General features: G+C 39.7%; 1 protein-coding gene and 1 pseudogene across 3 annotated transcripts in view; one reads left to right on the top strand and one right to left on the bottom strand.

The window, feature by feature from the left end:
• RPA1 (replication protein A1) overlaps positions 1–21,147 on the top strand; it is a 73,962-nt gene that overhangs the window by 32,916 nt on the left and 19,899 nt on the right. For all 3 annotated transcript variants that reach the window (XM_064582363.1, XM_045889621.2, XM_064582362.1), the window contains exons 6-7: positions 16,721–16,813; positions 19,882–20,011. In XM_064582363.1, coding sequence (XP_064438433.1) covers positions 16,721–16,813; positions 19,882–20,011 — 223 coding nt within the window. The remainder of the gene's footprint in view (positions 1–16,720; positions 16,814–19,881; positions 20,012–21,147) is intronic.
• On the bottom strand, positions 792–3,194 carry LOC123854666 (small ribosomal subunit protein uS17m-like; annotated as a pseudogene).

The following is a 21,147-nucleotide window of genomic DNA, read 5'->3' as shown; positions in this document are numbered from 1 at the left end:
GCATCGGGCTCCCTGCTCCTTGGGAGCCTGCTTCTCCCTCTGCCTCTCTCTCTGTCTCTCATGAATAAATAAATAAAATCTTAAAAAAAAAAAAAAAACCTGAATATTTTAAAAAAATAAATAAATAAAATCTTTAAAAACTAATAAAATAAAAAATGTAAAGCATATAATCTGTACTCTTTTGATAGCACTTAACACACCAATAGTCTTTAGAATAATTTCTGTGTTTATTGCGAGGCAATGAGTAAACTCCATGAAGGTAGAGACCATATTTGTTTATTCTTTTTATGTCCCTGGTGCCTTTTATTTTTATTTATTTTATATTTTTATTAAATAAAGTGCAACAACAGTGGCCACCCGCCTCTTTGTTTGCACCTCTGTGATCAAAAGCAGCTTTCAGAGCACAGATCTCCAATATTTGAAGGACAGGGTCTTTTTTGCCTACTTCATTTCCCCAGTATGCAAGCTGCTCTAGGAACAGGTGCACTGCAGCCTGCCACTTAGCTGAGGGTCCAGGGATGGGTAGTTGTTACTGTGTTAAGAGCTGAAATTGACCACAGTTTACCATCCAGATCTTCTGGAAGTTGCAAGCCTTCAGTAGACTCCCAAATTCCAAAATAGTTATATCAGACAGGTTCCGCCAATGCAATTATAGTCTAGATTAAGAGGGAGATTCCTGGTACTTCTTACCCCGCCATCTTCTCAGAATCTTCTCAACAGTGATTATCTGTTGATAATGAGTTTTATTTTCTTGTGAAAATATACAAAAAAGCACAATGAAATGAGAACAATTACTTTAAATAAGAGACGATGATAGTTCTAGAAAAAGGCAAAGAATCATCAAATCATTGACTCTGTAAAAGGAGATGGCTTATCTGCCCCCCACCAAGTCTAATAAAAATAACATTTAAAAATAAATAAAAACAAAAAGGGGCACCTGGCTGGCTCAGTCAGTAGAGCATGTGACTCTTGATCTCACAGTCATGAGTTTGAGCCCCATGTGAGGTGTAGAGCCTACTTAAAAAATAAAAATAAAAAAAATTAGAGCCTCACTGTTCACCAAAATAAATTCCAGATTTTTTAAAAAAAAAGAAAACTAGGGGCGCCTGGGTGGCTTAGTCAGTTAAGCATCTGACTTCGATTCAGGTCATGATCTTGGGATCCTGGGATCAAGCCCTGCATCAGGCTCCCCACTCAGCAGGGAGTTTGCTTGTCCCTCTCCCCCTGCCCGTCCGCCTGCTTGTGCTCTCTCTCAAATAAATAAATAAATAAAAATTAGAAAATGAAACCATCAAAAATAATAGAGAGAATTGGGGCTGCATATAGATTGGGATAATTCACAATGAATATTTGATTACATTGAAATAAAAAAATTTTGCATGGTAAAAATAGAAAGATGTGTGAACTTAAACTAGGATAAAATAGTTACAAAAGATAGGGGCTCCTGGCTGACTCAGTCAGTAGAGCATGTGACTGGATCCTTCGGTGGTGAGTTTGAGCCCCACGCTGGGGTAGAATTTACTTAAAAAAAAAAGATGGGACTGACAAAAGATTAATATCTAATATTTACTGAATTTTTTACAAGAGAAAATTACTTTTTATTATTGCTATTGAAATATTTTTTCCAAGGAAAAATACTCAGTTGGAAAGCAGGCATCAGGCATTTGATAAGAAGAGTGTTCACTGTGGAGAAAACAAATGGCCAATACATAGCAAAAAATATTTAGCTTTATTGGTGATTTTTGTCTTTTTCCTGATTTTAGGGAGATAACATTGTCTTTTTCCATTAAGTATTTTGTTAGCTGTGGGTTTTTCATAGATTCTTTTTATCAGTATGAAGAAGTTTATTTTCAATTCCTAGTTTGCTGAGGGTTTTTATCAGGAATAGGTGGTGAATTTTGTCAAATGTTTTTTCTGTGTCTATTGATGATCATACGGTTTTTCTTTTTTTATTGGTTAATAATGGTGCGTTACATTCAGTGATTTTTGAATGCTAAACCAGTTTGGTTTCTGGGGTAAGTTATATCATCATGATCTATTTGTACTTTTTATATATTGTTGGATTTCTGAATTCTCTTGATTTAACAATCCAGTTTGATTTGATTTGATTTTGTTTGAAATTTTTACATCTGTATTATGAGGAATATTGGTCTGTAATTTTCTTACACCCTTGTCTAATTTTGGTATCATAGTAACCCTGGCCTCACAGAATGATTTAGAAAGTGTTCCCTCTTAAATTTTCTAAAATAGTTTATGTAGAATTACTACTTCTTACTTAAAATGTTTAGTAAAGTTTACCAGTGAAGCCATCTGGGGCTGATATATTTTTTTAGAAAGGTTTTAAACCTCAGTGCAGTTGCTTTAACAGATATACATAGGGTTATCCAGATAATCTATATCTTTTTGAGTGAGCTATAGTAGATTGTGTTTTAAGGAATTCGACCATGTCACTTAAGTTAACTTAGTTGGATTTATTGGCCAGCATAAAAGTAAACAGTCTAGGGGTGCCTGGCTGGCTCAGTTGGTAGAACGTGTGACTCTTTTTTTTTTTTAAGATTTTATTTATTTATTTGACAGAGAGAGACACAGAGAAGGAACACAAGCAGGGGGAGTGGGAGAGGGAGAAGCAGGCTTCCCGCTGAGCAGGGAGCCTGATGCGGGGCTGGAGCCCGATGCGGGGCTCGATCCCAGGACCCTGGGATCATGACCTGAGCCGAAGGCAGACACTTAACGGCTGAGCCACCCAGGCGCCCCTTGTCTTTTTCCATAAACATCCATCTTTCCCTTTGACTCCTTCTTCCAATCCTCCACTGTGCTGAAGAGCTGTTGAGTTCTTCCAGATTTTTGGTTAGGCAGGTGGTTTCCAAGCTGACTGGGTTTTCCAGGTAGCTTCCTGCACAGGGTTTTCCAGTCACTGGACCTGTGACTTATCCAACTTTGAAAATAGCCTTGGCCCATTCATGTTTCATGTGCTTTATTCATGAGACAGGTAGGGCTTTGAGAAACACAATATCCCCACTGGGCACTGCTGAAGAGCATCATGAGCAAAGTAGGCTTTTCACTTATTAAAATAATTTAATAAATAGGCATCCAAAATAAATCTGGTCACTCTCACTTTAGCTGTTTTTTGCGTTGCTCTTCCAGTCACTCCACACGATCCATTTGGCTTGGGCAGATGAATGAACTACTGACATTATGTGGCTTTGGTCACCTCTCAGCTCTCCTTTCCATGTGTGTGTCCTGGTAGTTCGTTTTTTGAGGAACCTCCATACTGTTTTCCAGAGTGGCTGCACCAGTTTGCATTCCCACCAACAGTGCACGAGGGTTCCTTTTTCTCCACATTCTTGCCGACACTTGTTGTTTCTTGTGTTTTTGATTTTAGCCATTCTGACAGGCGTGAGGTGATATCTCATTATAGTTAGGATTTGCGTTTGCTGAATGATGAGTGATGTTGAATATCCTTTCATGTCTGTTTGCCATCTGTATCTCTTCTTTGGAAAAATGTCTGTTCATGTCTTCTGCCCATTTTTTAATTGGATTATTTGTCATTATCCGTTAATTTTTTAACTAAATCTGAAGAGATGATGGTCAATCAATGAATATTTGGAAAAGAATTTCTGACACAATTTATGAGGAATACATATGTTTAGGGAAATGAATAATGTAAGAGTTTATATAATTTATTAAATTAATAGCTTATATTAGCTATTTTAATTAAAACATGACATCAAAAAAATTAAAAATGACTTTTCAGCTGGTCAGCATAAAGATTCCAAAAGCTGGGGCCACCTGGGTGGCTCAGATGGTTGAGTGTCTGCCTTCAGCTCAGGTCATGATCCCAGGGTCCTGGGATCGAGTCCCGCATCGGGCTCCCTGCTCCGCGGGAAGCCTGCTTCTCCCTCTCCCACTCCCTCTGCTTGTGTTCCCTCTTTCGCTGTGTCTCTCTCTGTCAAATAAATAAATAAAATCTTAAAAAAAAAAAAAAAAGATGCCAAAGCTGTATATATGACTTCACTCATTTAAAGTTTTCTACTGGGGCGCCTGGGTGGCTCAGTTGGTTAAGCAACTGCCTTCGGCTCAGGTCATGATCCTGGAGTCCCGGGATCGAGTCCTGCATCGGGCTCCCTGCTCGGCGGGGAGTCTGCTTCTCCCTCTCCTGTTCCCCTCTCTTGTGCTCTCTCTCTCATTTTCTCTCTCAAATAAATAAATAAAATCTTTTAAAAAAATAATAAAGTTTTCTACTATGTATTTCTTTTTCTTTCCCAATTGATTTCACAGTAGGAAATTAAATAGGTGGTTTTGAGTCTTTTTGACTTAGACAAATAAAGGTTCCAATTAAAATTAAACTCTATTGCTCCTAATAAAGAAAGGTGCTTAGGTGGTTTCTACTTGAAGGACACTAATTCACCATCTTTATTTAAATTTACCAAACATAATTCTTCAGTTTTTCATTAATCAAAAATTATTAGTCAGGTTTTTGCCTAAGAATAAATAGATTTGATGCTAATAATTTTTGTGCTAGAGGCAAACTGCATCCTGTCTTCATTTCCTATCTGGGACTCAGTTCTAGCCATCGCCTCAGAGTCAATGGAAAGGAAAGGAAAGTTTGAGAAGCTCACGCCTGAACTCTCACACAGTAGTCAGCACACTCACAGAATGTTAGAGATAGAAGGAACTATTTTAGAGATCAGTTTTAATCATAAGAAAAAGAAGGTGAAGGAGGTGATAAGTGACTTGGCTAAGGTTGCATAGCAGGTGAGTTGCTTCAACAAATGAGACTCATTATTCCTAATTTCCAGGTGAAGATGCTTTCCACTGTACCCACACCTTCAAAAATTAACCTTCATATCAAAGTTTTTGCCTATTCCGAAAATTGTATTTTAGTTAATAGGTTGTGTGAGTTGAATCTATTATTGGAATGTTTTATATGTGTAAATACACACACATACACACACACACAAGTTATCTCTGTTTCATGTTAGTATACTTATCCATTATAACTTGTATAATTTAAAAAATTGAATATAATTAAGATAAACATCTGTTTTGTTTTTTATTTTTATTTATTTATTTATTTATTTAAAGATTTTATTTATTTGCCAGAGAGAGACACAGCGAGAGAGGGAGCATAAGCAGGGGGAGTGGGAGAGGGGGAAGCAGGCTTCCCGCAGAGCAGGGAGCCCGATGCGGGGCTCGATCCCAGGACCCCGGGATCATGACCTGAGCCGAAGGCAGACGCTTAACGACTGAGCCACCCAGGCGCCCCCTGTTTTTTATTTTTAAAGATTTTATTTATTTGAGAGAGAGAATGAGAGAGAGAGCACACTTAGGGGGGAGCAGGAGAGGGAGAAGCAGATTCCCCGCTGAGCAGGGAGCCCGATGTGGGACTTGATCCTGGGACTCCAGGATCATGACCTGTGCCGAAGGCAGTCGCTTAACCAACTGAGCCACCCAGGCGCCCCTCAAGTAAATAAAATCTTTAAAATCAAAACAGAGGGCGTCTGGGTGGCTCAGTTGGTTAAGCGACTGCCTTCGGCTCAGGTCATGATCCCAGGGTCCTGCGATCGAGTCCCACATCGGGCTCCTGGCTCAGCGGGGAGCCTGCTTCTCCCTCTGACCCTCTCCTCTCTCATGCTGTTTCTCTCTCGCTCGCTCTCTAATAAATGAATAAATAAAATCTTTAAAAAAAATTTTAAAAAAAGATTTTATTTACTTGAGAGAGAGAACAAGCAGGAGGAGGGGGCGGGTCAGGGGGAGAGGGAGAAGTAGACTCCCCACTGAGTGGGGAGCCCCATGTGGGGCTCCATCCCAGGACCCCGAGATCATGACCCAAGCTGAAGTCAGACACTTAACCAACTGAGCCACTCAGGCGCACCCAGACATCTGTTTTTTATTTTTATTTTTATTTTTTAGACTTTATTTATTTGAGAGAGAGAATGAGAGACAGCACAAGAGAGAAGAGGGTCAGAGGGAGAAGCAGACTCCCCGCCGAGCAGGGAGCCTGATGTGGGACTCGATCCCAGGACTCCAGGATCATGACCTGAGCTGAAGGCAGTCACTTAATCAACTAAGCCACCCAGGCGCCCGGACATCTGTTTTTTATTTTTATTTTTATTTTTTATTTTATTTTTTTAAAGATTTTCTTTATTTTTTGACAGAGAGCGAGAGAGGGAACACAAGCAGAGGGAGAGGGAGAAGCAGGCTTCCCACGGAGCAGGGAGCCCGATGCAGGGCTTGATCCCAGGACCCCAGGACCATGACCTGAGCCGAAGGCAGACGCTTAACAACTGAGCCACCCAGGCTCCCCCCGGACATGAGTTTTTTAAATAAACATTAATTTTGTTTTAATTTTTGAATAGATAATATAGTTACATGTTTCAACAATCAAAACTGCAAAATTACATATTTAGAGAAATCTTACTCCTTCCCCGCCTCTTCTGCCATGTTTGTACCCACTGCTGACCTCTATAAGTAACCAGTTTTAGTGATTTCTTTTTATCCTTCAGGTGTTTCTTTATGCAAATATATATTACCAAATAAAAATATTATTGCTCCAGTTTGCTTACACAAAAGGTGGGATATTATGTATACTATCTTACCTTTTTTTTGATCCTGCTTTTTTGTTTTCTTTTTTTTTTTTAAGATTTTATTTAAGAGAGAATGAGAGAGAGAACACGAGAGGGGGGAGGGTAGGAGGGAGAAGCAGACTCCCTGCTGAGCAGGGAGCCTGATGTGGGACTCTATCCTGGGACTCCAGGACCATGACCTGAGCCGAAGGCAGTCACTTAACCAACTGAGCCAACCAGGCACCCCTTTGTTAAGTAGGCTTCATGCTGGGTGTGGAGCCCAATGTAGGCCTTAAACTCCTGACCTTGAGACTGAGACCTGAGCTGAGATCAAGAGTCAGATGCTTGGGGCGCCTGAGTGGCTCAGTTGGTTAAGCAACTGCCTTCGGCTCAGGTCATGATCCCGGAGTCCCAGGATCGAGTCCCACGTCAGGCTCCCTGCTCAGCAGGGAGTCTGCTTCTCCCTCTGACCCTCCTCCCTCTCATGCTCTCTGTCTCTCATTCTCTCTCGCAAATAAATAAAATCTTAAAAAAAAAAAAAAATTTAAAAAAAGTCAGATGCTTAACCAACTGAGCCACGCATGCACCCCTTTTATGATTGTGCTTTTAAAAAAATTTTTAGCCGGGAGATATTTCCACATATACTTAGAGATCTTCTTTATTAAAAACAAACAATTATAGAGTGTTCTGTTGTGTGACTGTTCCATAATTAACTAGCCTTGTGTTGATGACCCTTGGGTTGTTTGCTGTAGCAATCAAAACAGTACTGTAGTGAATAACTTTATACATATGCAGGTATATGGGCAGAAGTGGTTTGATTGCCAGAAGTGAGATCGCTGCACCAGTGGTAGGTGGATATGGTTGGATTCCCCTCTAGCATGGTGACATTCTGCATTCCCACCAGAGTGCCTGAAAATACTGGTTTCTTCACAGCTGTGCTAACAGGAGTATGTTATTAATCTTTTGAATTTTTAACCAATCTCATAGATGAAAACTGGGATCTCAGTGTAGTGTTTAATTTGTATTCTGAGCAAGATGAACATCCTTTTAAATGTTTGAGAGCTTTTTATTCTCTGAACTGACTGTTGTATTCTCCATTTTTATTTTGAGTTGTCTTTTTCTTCTCCATCTTGGAGAGTTCTTTAAAGAGTAGGGACATTAGTCCTTTGTCTCTGAGTTATGAGGGCTTTTTTACTTTGCTTATGGTGGCTTTTTGCTAGGTAGCAATTTTTTTGTTGCTGTTTTTATGAAGTTGAATTTTCCAATCTTTTTTTTTTTTAACGACTTTGGAGTTTTGAACCATTGTTAGAAAGGTCTTCCTTACTCTAAAGTTATTAGGGCATTCATCCATGTTTTATTCTAGTACTTACACGGTTTCATTTTTATATTTAAATCATCTATGTTGCTTCTGTCTTAAAATTGGTTTCTTGGTTTGTGGTGTTTGAGCTTCACTTTTCACATCATTTGGAATTTGTGAATTTTCTCTGCTCTCCTCAATTCACTGAAGATATCGTCTCTATGTGGGACATTTGTATATAGAGTGGCTATTCATTCTTATTGCTCTATATGATTTTTAGAAGTGGGAAGACTTGGTCATCGTTCTTCCTCCAGAAATGGAACCTTTTAGATTTTAATGTTTACCTACACAAAAGATAGTAGTTTGGTGCTTTAAATTGGAGAGGGAGAGCTGGAGCCTATTTAGGTAAAGTTCTAAAATCTTAAATGGAAACATTACATTTCTTTGCAGTAGTAAACTTTTGTTAAAAGGGGCACATTGGTTATCTTCTCAGCTTTCAGGACAAAGCAGTGGTTAGCATCTCTATGAAATCTTTGGATGCAGTAGGGTTGAGGGAGAGATGATTGTGCTCAACTTTATCACCTTTGGCCAGATTTCTAATGTTTTTTTTTTATGTTGTATTTGATTGAGTGGTTGCTTTGGACATTTTGTGTTTCAGGTGCAAAAGTATTTGAGACAAAGATGGAGTTGAAAGGGTTGAAAGGTAATTATCGCTTGGGGTCAGAACTATAGAACTAGGGGAAAAAACTCCTTTGTCTCGATACTCCATTCCACTCGCTCTTTCCTTTCTTCAGAGTCTGTTAAAAGTGCAGAGGGGTGAGAGACGGTTTTGCTGTTCCGGATTATTTGCTATTGAATTTAATTGTAACTAGATCAATAATACTTTGTTACTTGGGCCATCATGGAAATAGCTTTGTTACAGTGGCTATTACCTTAAGGTGTATTTCACAGAAATGGTTTCTAATTGCCTATTGTGATGGCAAGTAAACTGTTACTAGTGAAGAGAGAAGTAAGGTTAGATTTGTATCCTCCCAGTACTTAACCCAGAACCTGTGACATATCAGGTGAGTGGTAAAAGTAATTGACTAAACCCAGCCGGGAAATAGGCAGAGGAATTCCAAAACGTGCACTGAAATTGTCTGGCGCTAGTACCACATTAAATACGGTACTTACAGAATTTCCCAGTGTGAGAAATAAAACCTCAGACACATTTCATGTTTCATATAATATTGGATGATTTTAAACTCCCATATCTACCACTATATATTTTTGTCATTATGTGTATCATTGCTATGTACCTACACTATTTCTAACAATGTTTTACTTAAATTTCTCATGAAAACTTAGTTATAATGTATTATTCATTATTGAAAGGTATTGGAATTTTTTTCAGCCTGATTCTGATCATTTTCTGCCAACGGGAATTTTTAATTATTGGATTGACTTTTATTGTAGTTGTTGTTAAGAAAGTACTTGCTAGTAGAAATTGAGTTTTTGTAACTCTGTATACTCCATGTCAGCTAATTTTTCTCAGCTGGTGGCTCACTTACCATTTTATATATATGTGTGTGTGTGTGTGTGTGTGTTTATATAGTTTTTAAAGATTTTATTTATTTGAGGGAGAACGTGCACACAAGTGAGAGAGCACAAGCAGGGAGAGCAGCAGAAGGAGAGGGAGAAGCAGATTCCCCACTGAGCGGGAAACCGGTGTGGGACTCAATCTCAGGAGATCATGACCCAAGCCTAAGGCAGCTGCTTTTTTTTTTTTTTTTAAGATTTTATTTATTTATTTGACAGAGAAAGATATAGCGAGAGAGAGGGAACACAAGCAGGGGGAGTGGGAGAGGGAGAAGCAGGCTTCCCGCTGAGCAGGGAGCCCGATGCGGGGCTCGATCCCAGGACCCCAGGATCGTGACCTGAGCCGAAGGCAGATGCTTAACAACTGAGCCACCCAGGAACCACTATATATTAAAAAAAAAAATTTTTTTTTAAGATTTTATTTATTTATTTGACAGAGAGAGTGAGAGTGAGACAGTGCAAGCACAAGCATGGGGAGCTGCAGGCAGAGGGAGAAGCAGGCTCCCCGATGAGCAATGCAGGACGCCACCCCAGGACCCTGGGATCATGACCCAAGCTGAAGGCAGATGCTTAACCGATTGAGCCACCCAGGCGTCCCTATATATATATTTTTTTTAAAGTAATCTCTATACCCCAATGTGGGTGGGGATCGAGCTCACAACCCTGAGATATAGAGTGGCATGCTCCACTGACTGAGCCAGCCTCACTTAATCAGTGTGAATGCAAGTAACTTGAGGAGCTAGAGTCTGTTGTTTTTTTTTTTTTAAGAAGATTTATTTATGTATTTGAAAGAAAGAGCACGATGTGAGGCAGGGGGAGGGGCAGAAGGAAAAGGGAAGCAGACTCCCCAGTGAGTGGGGAGCCTGATGCAGGGCTCCATCTCACCAACTTGAGATCATGATCCTAGCTGAAACCAAGAATCATACGCTCAACCGACTGAGCCACCCAGGCGTCCCTAGAGTCTGCTTTTAAATGTCCTATTTTCCCTGGTTCAGAGACAGTGATAGGACGCTAGCATAGAGCAAAAGAGTCTAAGAATTATGACCTTGATTCATCTTACTGAAATGGTTTCACTTGCAGGTGGCACAAAACAGAAGATTAGCCTTGGTTGACTCTCTGCATTACTGCTTTGGGGTACAATTTCAGTTTTTAGAAAGATTATCATTTAGCCATAGACTAATTTCAGGTTTCATGGTCAGCAGCTGTGTTGCAGTACATTAAATTGAAAGGCAGTTGTTGCTGTTTAGAATGCACTAGGACTTCTGTCGTCCATTTGGTTTCAGTACTGTTTCTTGTCTCCTTCGCCAGCTTTGCAGGTATGGTCCAGGGCAGCAGTTAAGGATTGCTCTCATAAATGAATGGATCAGTAACTTTCCTGACTACTAGGTATTATGGTTATTAGTTATGTTCTATGTAACTAGAATTTATCTGCCAGAATTGGTTGCTTACAATTAAAAATTAATTAGATTGTGGTGAAGTCGATGGATGTAGTTAGACAAACCTGGTTAAGACTAGGTTCTGCCTCCTCCTAGCTGTGTATGACTTTGGGCAAGTTACGTGACCTCTTTAACCCAGTTTTCTCATCTGTTAAATGAACATAATAATACTGTCTTTGTCATAGGCCTGAAGATTAAATGGAATAATGCACTTAACCTTGTACCTAGTGCATAGTAAGCACACAAAGATTGGTAGCTGTTATAAACATATCTGTTATATGGTCTAATTGGTTTCTTGTTAAATATACTGTGCTTCATCGAGTCTGAGAATCCAATGATTGTAATAGACTGTACCATTATATTATGTACTGATAAGAAATTATAACACATAGATCACCTATTAGATTTTATCTGGAACCTGCAGTTTGGCTTTGGGATTAATCACCTGTGGATTTGATTCCTGACAAATCCCTTGCTGTCCACCCTTTACTCTCTCCCCTGGTTCTCAACCTCTCAGCAAGTTCAAATCAGCCATTCTATTTAGCTCCCGGGGAATTGTTTTGTACCTGCCTCCTTACTAATCTACCTTAGTGTAAAAAATGTACATACTGTCAATTTTTTATTAAAAGAAATACGCTTTAGGGATGCCTAGCTGGCTCAGTTGATAGAGCATACAGCTCTTGATCTTGGGGTTCTGAGTTTGAGCCCCATGTTGGGTCTAGAGCTTACTTTTAAAAAAAGAAAAAGAAGAAACAAACTTTGTTGTGCTAACATAACTGCTCTAGCTTCTTGTGTACCATAGTTCTATGTAGCTTCAGATTTAGTACCTGTGATGAACAGACATACAAGACATTTATTATACTTTTTACCAAAGGGAGTTACCATTGTACTACTTTTGTGTAAAACTTGTCATCCCCCTTGCCCCAACTTTTTTTTTTTTTTATTCTTTTCCCTTTTTTGGTAAATAAACAACACTTGGCTCTTAAGGAATAAACTCTCAACCCAAGCCCCTTGTTCTCACAAGAGAACTGTTACGGGGCAGGGATTTGGGCTTCAGTTCTTATCCTCACTACAAACAAGATTTTGCTTTAAATAGCAGTTAATTGCACTTGTCCCAAATCAAAATATTCCAGAATTTTTAAAGATTTTATTTATTTTATTTTAGAGAGCACGAGCAGGGGGAGGGGGAGAAGGGGAGAGAAAGAGGCAGACTCCCCTCCCAGGCACCCCTTGATGGTTACCTTTAAATGATGGCTTTTTAAACACACACTAAAAGTCTGATTGATACTTTTTTTTTTTTTTTAAGATATTATTTTGTAGGGAGGGGCAGGAGAGATGGAGAGAAAATCTTAAGCAGTCTCCACACCCAGCGCTGAGCCTGATGCAGGCTCTATATCATGACCTGTGCTAAAACCAAGAGTCAGACGGTTAATGGACCACGCCACACAGGCACCCCTCCAAAATTTTTAAATAGAGTACTTTGTTCTCTGGGTACATGTTTTTCCCCCTTATTTCAACTGTTTGGAAGTATTTTATATTTGGGTAAGGTGTCTAGCTATGCAGTTTGCATTTCTCTGTATTTTTTTTCTTATCCTTATTGGAAATGGGGGTGAACAACTTATATACCAAACTGGTATTTGAAAGAAGTGTGTATAAGGCATATGGTAAAAATGGAGTTGGGAGAGAAAAGATTTGATAGATTTTTAGCAACTGCAAATGAAGTGAGAGTGTGTGGGTGTGGGTGTGTATAGCATTATTTTTTTAATTTTTTTTATTTTTTAAATTACCTAAATGTAGACTAGCAGACATTTAAACATGAGTAATTAGGATTTTTATATGTGTTCAGCCTGGAGTTTCTGAACAAAGACCAGCTGAGCCCCTCTTAGTACTCATAGATATTTCTCCAGCAGCCATTACCCTAGTTTAGTTAAGTAACCAGCAGTATTTTGTGTAGTGTTGTTTGCTTTTTAATTAAAAATCCCCAACACCAAAGACAGAAAGAAATTACAATACATTCATTTTAACTCATATATTAAAATGTCAAAAAATGTTCAACCTAGAACAGGTAAATAGGCAAGTTATGTTACTGAAAATTGTGGTAAAATACTCAACAAAATTTACATCTTAATCATTTTTAAGTGTGTAGTTTGGTGGCATCGAGTACATTCAAATTGTTGTACAACTATCACCACCATCCATCTCCAGAACTTTTTTTGTTTGTTTGTTTGTTTGTTTGAAGATTTTATTGATAAGTAATCTCTGCATCCAGTGTGGAGCCTGAGCTCACAAGCTGAGATCATGAGTTGTGTGTCCCACTGACACAGCCCGGCGTTACCTCAAACTCTCTCTACCCGTTAAACCATAACTCCCCATTCCCTACTCCTGCCAGTCCCTAGTAACCATGTTCTGTTTTCTGTCACTGTAATTTGATTACTCTAGGTACCTCATAAAGGTTAGTTATGTTTTTATAGAAATTAAATGTTAAGTGGTCAGCACGATCCTATGACCATGTCCTGTTCAGCAAGAAGCAGGCATGATAATGAGGCCATGACTTTAGATATGTTTGAGACCGTGGAACTGGAGTGGAGTGGGGTTTGTATATTTTTATGGCTCCGTCTTTAAATGTTTAAATCTTTTGAGTCTTCTGAATATATTTCATGAAGCAAGTAAGAATAGTTTTTTTTTTTTTTTTTTAAGATTTTATTTATTTATTTGAGACAGAGAGAATGAGAGACAGAGAGCATGAGAGGGAGGAGGGTCAGAGGGAGAAGCAGACTCCCTGCCGAGCAGGGAGCCCGATGCGGGACTCGATCCCGGGACTCCAGGATCATGACCTGAGCCGAAGGCAGTCGCTTAACCAACTGAGCCACCTAGGCGCCCGCAAGTAAGAATAGTTTTATTTTTTTCCAGTTACTTAGCCCCAATAATGTTTACTGAGCAACTCAGTTTTTCCCTCCTGATTTAAGAAAAGGTTTACTTTAAAATTTCAATGTTGGGCGCCTGGGTGGCTCAGTCAGTTAAGCAGCTGCCTTCAGCTCAGGTCATGTTCCCAGGGTCCTGGGATCAAGTCCCACATTGGGCTCCACACTTAGTGTGGAATCTGCTTGAGATTCTCTCTCTCTCCCTCTGCCCCTCCTGCTCATGCATGTCCTTGCTCATTCTTTGTCAAATAAATGAATCTTAAAAAAAATATACATATACCAACAGCATTTTTCATAGAGCTAGGGCAGATAATCCTAAAATTTGTATAGAATATTTACAAAAGACCCTGAATAGCTAGAGCAATCTTGAAAAAGAAAAACAAAACTGGAAGTATCACAATTCCAGACTTCAAGTTATATTACAGATCATAGAAGCCAAGGAAGTATGGTACTGGCACAAAAATAGACACACAGATCAATGGAACAGAATAGAAAACCCAGGAATAAACCCACAATTTATGTGATCAATTAATCTTTAACAAGGGAGGAAAGAATATACAATGGGAAAAAGACCGTCTCTTCAACAAATGGTGTGGGGGAAACTGGACAGCTCCGTGCAAAAGAATGAAACTGGACCACTTTCTTAACACCATACACAAAAATAAACTCAAAATTGATTAAAGACCTAAATGTAAGAGCTGAAACCATAAAAATCCTAGAAGAGAGCATAGGTAGTAATTTCTTTGACATTGGCCGTAGCAGCATCTTTCTAGATATGTTTCCTGAGGCAAGGGAAATAAAAGCAAAAATAAACTATTGGGACTACATCAAAATAAAAAGCTTATGCACAGCAGAGGAAACAGTCAACAAAACCAAAAGGCAACCTACAGAATGGGAGAAGATATTTACAAATGACATGTCTGATAAAGGCTTAGCATCCAAAATATATAAAGAACTAATACAATTCAACACCCCAAAAACAAATAATCCAGTTAAAAAATGGGCAGCAGATATGAACAGACATTTCTTCAAAGATATACAAATGGCCAACAGACACAATGAAAGATGCTCAACATCGCTCATCGTCAGGGAAATGCAACTCAAAACTACAGTGAGATATCACCTCACACCTACACCCGTCAGAATGGCTAAAACGAACAACACAAGAAACAACAAGTGTTGGTGAGGTTGCCCTGTTGGTGGGAATGCAAACTGGTGCAGCCACCGTGGAAAACAGTATGGAGTTTCCTCAAAAAGTTAAAAATAGAACAACCTTAGGATCCAGTAATAGCATTACTGGGTATTTACCCCCAAAATACAAAAACTTGAATTCAAAAGAATACATGCAACCCATGTTTATTGCAGCATTATTTACAATAGCCAAATTATGGAAGCAGTCCAAGTGTCCATTGATAGATAAATGCATAAAGAAGATATGTTACACATATACAATGTAGTATTATTCAGCCGTAAAAAGAGATTGAAATCTTGCCATTTGCAACAACACGGATGGAACTAGAGGGTATTGTGCTAAGTGAAATAAGTTAGAGAAAGACAGATACCATATGATTTCATTCATATGTGAAATTTAAGAAAGAAAACAAATGAACAAAGGAAAAAGAGAGAAGCCAAGAAACAGACCCTTAACTCTAGAGAACAAACTAATGGTGACCAGGTGGGAGGTGGGAGGTGGGATGTGTGAAATTGGGGATTAAAGATAATAAAATTAGGGTCTTAATTTTTCTCCCCATAGGAAGAACTAAAGAATAAGCAATTCTGTTTTAGCCTTTTTAATTTTATGCTAAATTTATTTTACTCTAATAGCACAGTTAATTCTCATTTTGTTGTATTAAGAGAAATATTGGCAGAAGGAAATGAAGGCAGTGTGTAACAGGCCCATTTGAGTGAGGGCCTTGGGAAACCCAGCAGGAATAAGCCTAGTGATGGAGAAGGCAGAGACAAGGTGGCAGGCAGGGAGCCTTTTCAGCAGGGCTCACCATTTTTGTTTGTAGGACTTTCTAGGAAATCTTTTTGAGCTGTACTTGTGTGCTGCACGCGCTCTTGGTGAGCAGCCTAGATTAGGTTTAGTGCCCCTCACAAAGGCAAAATCAAATGCCATAAACCTATTGTTTTTTTAATTAGGTGTATTTTGCAACTTTAATGTTCTTCAACTCATAAACATTTGTAGAAAGGGTGAGGGGCAAATAAATAGTCTCGTGGTATGGCACTTATTTTCTGCCTGAGACACCTGTTCCTTTCCCCCCTTCCTTTTAATCTTCCTGTTTCCTTGCCACCTGCTTCTGAACTCCATCCCGTCCCTCCCCGCTGTGACAGTGCGCTAGCACTTCACGGTACCCAAGGCTCTTTCAACTCTTATTTCCCACCAACTGTCAGTTGAGAAATAAGGTTGCTTTGTTTGGGAGGGAAAGGGTAGAATCCTTTCTGAATGTCTCCTTTTCCTTTGAAGCAGGAGCACTTCAGAGACAATTGAACTGCTTTTAGGTTTTTCTTACCACCCAGCTTTTTCTTCTGAGAGATCCTGCCGTGAACACGGTTCTGTTGATGACATCGATTTGTTGCTATGGAAATAGTGGTAATGTCACAGATTCAGCCCAGTGACTTGACTTCAGGTTCATGCAGGAGAAATGCGCAAGGCTTTAGGGGAGAACCTCATTAAAACTGAAGGCTATCAATTATAAGCAGGTGAAAGGTAAATGGAGCCAACCTTTTATATAATGAAAACAGAGGTGAACCCCTGGCTGATTGACTGCATGCAGTTGAATACCCCAGCATGAATTCTGACCCATGAGAGTCTTTGACAAAATAAAACATTTACACTTTCTCAGAGTATTTCTTCTACCTAAGTTTAAATCTTTTAACCTGCATTATTTGCACTAAAATTGTCTTTGTTTTGATCCTCAGGACATGGGCAGCAGCAGATAGTTCCTTCCTCAGGCTCAGCGGCCAACCCACCAGCCAACAAGCTCCAGCAGCAGAATGGGAGCTCAGCAATGGGTAAATGGCCACATGAGGACATGTGCTAATTATATGTATCAGGCTTCTGAATAATGTTTTGAAATGTAATCTGGGACTAAAGGGAATTTTCAAAATGCTGTTCATGACTGTTGCTTCTTGCAAAGGAGAAGTCCAGTTCTCATTGTAAAGTGTGTGATTGAACAAATGATTAAAGATAGTCTTTTAAAGATACTTAATATGCTTATTTTTATCAGGATGATATACTGTTCTCTGTTAATAATAGTTTATCTGGTACTTTCTCACATCTTAGGTTTTACATTCTTGACTTTGCGAATTTACATACCTTTTAAATTCTCGCCTTTTAACTATTTGGAATCCACTTGTCTTTCTCCAAGTTTCCCATTTCGGGTTCTCATCGGAATTTATCTTAACGTGAAGATGGTATCATTTATATTGGTCATAGGTTCTGCTTCCCAGTCTCATGGATGAGAAGTAGTTTTCCCTTTAACGCTCTCTGCAGTAGGTCCTGAGAGGCTATAATGGAACCATTTTGTTTACTTTCTGGCCTTCGCTTTAGGAATTACTATTGAAAATGATGATTTGGGTTGGATTTATTTTTAGAGGTTGGATTTATTTTTAGAGGTTGTTTTTTCTGTCACAGCTTCTTATACTCCACCTCTTCTCCTCCCCTCAACTATTAATTGCTAATTTTGAATGCTGAGATTTTAAGAAAGGCAAAGTTAAGATGTCACTAATATTGTTGTGAAACTTCCAGGACATGGGACTTTTTCCCCATTGGTCTTTGATATTTTTATCTACCTTGCAATATCTGTACCTTCTATCTATCTCCCTTTATAAGTGGATCTATTGATTTTATTTTTTTAAAGATTTTATTTATTTAAGAGAAAGAGTGAGAGAGAGAGAGAGAGAGCGAGATTGAGAGAGAACACAAGCAAGGGGGAGGGGCAGAGGGAGAAGCAGGCTCCCTGCTGAGCAGGGAGCCCGACTCAGGGCTCAATTCCAGGACCCCGGGATCATGACCTGAGCCGAAGGCAGACGCTTAATGACTGAGCCACCTAGGCGTCCCATAAGTGGATCTATTTATACACAACTCGCAAATTATGTACTTTGAAGGAGGTCATGGAATAGATTTAGTATCTAAGATGGTAAATAATCTAATAGTCACTTCCTTAGGCTGAACTACAGATAGTATGTTATTCTTCTCCCTCCTCCCACAGATTTTCCAAATTGTCTATCTTTGACTTATGTTAACATTTATTTTTAAAAATCAGTTAATGTTGTCTAAACACACATCAATTGGGTGGCGAAAGAAAAAAAGACTGGCTGTGTATTGAGGGGTAGCATGTGTGTGTGTGTTATATATAACTGTATTTTATAGAGAGTATTAGGTATGTATACACACATACATTCTTCAGAGTTCATGTGCTTCCTTGCATAATCTTGAGGCAATTATTACTGTTGTGTGTATAGTTCTCTCTTGACTCCCCAGTTAGAATAGAAAATGTTAAGATCCAGGACAGTCTATGTATAGTTTTTACTAAGTGCTACAAATACCTGGAATAGTGTCTTACAGGATGTAGAAACTCAGTAAAGAAATGCTGGGGGCGCCTGGGTGGCTCAGTCAGTTCAGTGTCTGCCTTCGGCTCAGGTCATGATCCCAGGGTCCTGGGATCGAGCCTCATATCGGGCTCCTTGCTCAGCCCGGGAGCCTGCTTCTCCCTCTGCCTGCTGCTCCCCCTGCCTGCCGCTCCCCCTGCTTGTGCTGCTCACTCTCGCTCTCTCTCTCTCTCTGACAAATAAATAAATAAAATCTTTAAAAAAGAAAAAGAAATGCTGAATATGGTAGATTTACATTTCCAGCCAAATTCCATCCTAAAGAAATGCTTTGGTAGAGAAGATATGAAGTAATTGGACAAAATTATATTTTCTCAATTTGGAGGTTGAAACTTTATAGAAACTGTGCATATAAAGGAGCTCATGTGTTTATAGGCTTTAGTTACCTGCTCTTTCCAAGCACATGGTAGCTGCTCAGGCTTGGATAAAAAAGCAGAAGGGATCCTGGTGCCCAGCCGCCTAGTTGTCTTGAACCAAAAAGTGATTCATGTCCTTTGCTCCCAACTAAACCCAGTCCCATAGACTTCATTATAGACTTTTTAGTCCTGTAGATCTATTGAACACGGTGAGTTTTCTGAGGATGTTTTGAGGTAAAATATTTGTGATAGGTATCCTTCACCTCATATGGTTCATTCAGTATGTCCCTTACCTCCTAGCCTTTCCTTTTCCTTTTTTTTAAGATTTTATTTATTTTTTCAACAGAGAGAGACAAAGTGAGAGAGGGAACATAAGCAGGGGGAGTGGGAGAGGGAGAAGCAGGCTTCCCACAGAGCAGGGAGCCCGATGTGGCAACTGAGCCACCCAGGCGCCCCTTGCTTTTTTTTCTTATGCATCTAGTGACTTGCTATCAGTTTTACGGTCAAGAAGGTTCGTTGATTTTCTCTGACCCATTATCTTGCCCATTGATACAAAGGACAGTTTAAGAAGGATGGGCCTCCGGGGTACCTGGGTGGCTCAGTTGGTTGGGCGTCTGCCTTCGGCTCAGGTCATGATCCCAGGATCCTGGGATCGAGGCTCACATTGGGCTCCCCACTCAGTGGGGAGTCTGCTTCTCCCTCTCCCTCTGCAGCTCCCCTTGCTCATGTGCTCTCTCTCTTTCTCTCTCTCTCTCTCACTCTCACTCTCTCTCTGTCAAATAAATAAATAGAATCTTTGGGGGGGTAAAAAAAGAAGGATGGGCCTCTGAAAGAGCATTGTCTATACTCAGTATAATTATTATCTTGACTTTAGTCAGAGCTTCAGTTAGCAAATGTAGTAAACTTCTGTGTGCCCAGGCCTTCATTCTCAGTTGCTTTTCTAGCCTCCTGTTTTGGTCTCTGATCTCCATATCTCTTGATTACTAAAAAGGAAAAACTTTGCTTCTCATTTTGTTTGATTTCACCAGCAACACCTCTGTCATTGAGAGTTAGTACAAAATTTATATAAAATTTACATAGAATAATGATGGTCCTTCTTTGTGTTTGTTTTTAAAGGTTCCACTGCATCTAAGACTTATGGTGCCTCAAAGACACTTGGAAAAGCTGGTACCAGCTTCGTGAACAGTTCTGGAGGAACACAGGTCAAAGTGGTACCCATTGCCAGCCTCACCCCTTACCAATCCAAGTGAGTTATTCCATAGAGTAAGTTCAGAATGTGCCTACGATATGAGGTTAGAGGTTATTACGGGCTCTAGAGTTATTTATGTGTGAACGTCAGGGTTACCATACATAAAGTAAGTTTCATCTTTTTTTTTTTTTTTTTAAGATTTTATTTATTTATTTGACAGAGAGAGAGACACAGTGAGAGAGGGAACACAAGCAGGGGGAGCGACAGGCAGAAGGAGAAGCAGGCTTCCCGCAGAGCAGGGAGCCCGATGCGGGGGTTCGATCCCAGGACCCTGAGATCATGACCTGAGCAGAAGGCAGATGCTTAATGACTGAGTCATCCAGGTGCCCCCATCTTTTTTTTTTCCTCCAGTGGGGGAAGAGGGTACAAATTGTGGCAAACTTCAACTCTCTTACCATAGAAGAATGGCAGGAAAAGCAATCTGCTATAGCCTATGGAGTTTCATTTGTTTTGAAAGAATTTGAATTGAAAAATATTTAATGCTTAAAGAATCCATTTATCGTCTTATGAGTAAAAATAAATATTTTTTGTAATTCAGAAGGTGTTTCATCTTCTCATGATATAAATAAGTGACTTTCAGTCTAAAAACTGTTACTATGATTTAGTAGACTAAGAGAATCTGTACTGTTTGTATAGCCACATTATTAATATACCCTGAACAGATACTTTCCATTAAAAGTTAATTGTAGGGGCGCCTGGGTGGCTCAGTCGGTTAAGCGGCTGCCTTCGGCTCAGGTCATGATCCCGGGGTCCTGGGATCGAGCCCCGTGTCGGGCTCCCTGCTCAGTGGAGAGTCTGCTTCTCCCTCTCCCTCTGCCTGCCTCTCTACCTACTTGTGCTCTCTCTCTCTCTCTGTCGAATAAATAAATAAAATCTTTAAAAAAAAAAAAAGTTAATTGTAGCAGTTAAAAATTAGCGAGTTCTGGGGCGCCTGGGTGGATCAGTCGTTAAGCGTCTGCCTTCGGCTCAGGTCATGGTCTGGGGGTCCTGGGATCGAGCCCCGCATCGGGCTCCCTGCTCGGCGGGAAGCCTGCTTCTCCCTCTCTCACTTCCCTGCTTGTGTTCCTGCTCTCACCGTGTCTCTCTCTGTCAAATAAATAAATAAAATCTTAAAAAAAAAAAAAAAATCAGTG

Source organism: Mirounga angustirostris, unplaced genomic scaffold (assembly GCF_029215605.1).
Source record: "Mirounga angustirostris isolate CCGP_5_RB_7025 unplaced genomic scaffold, mMirAng1.0.hap1 SCAF_17, whole genome shotgun sequence".
Classification (NCBI taxonomy): domain Eukaryota; kingdom Metazoa; phylum Chordata; class Mammalia; order Carnivora; family Phocidae; genus Mirounga; species Mirounga angustirostris.
Note: the sequence above shows the minus strand (reverse complement) of the source record. Positions and strands in the feature narration are given on the sequence as shown.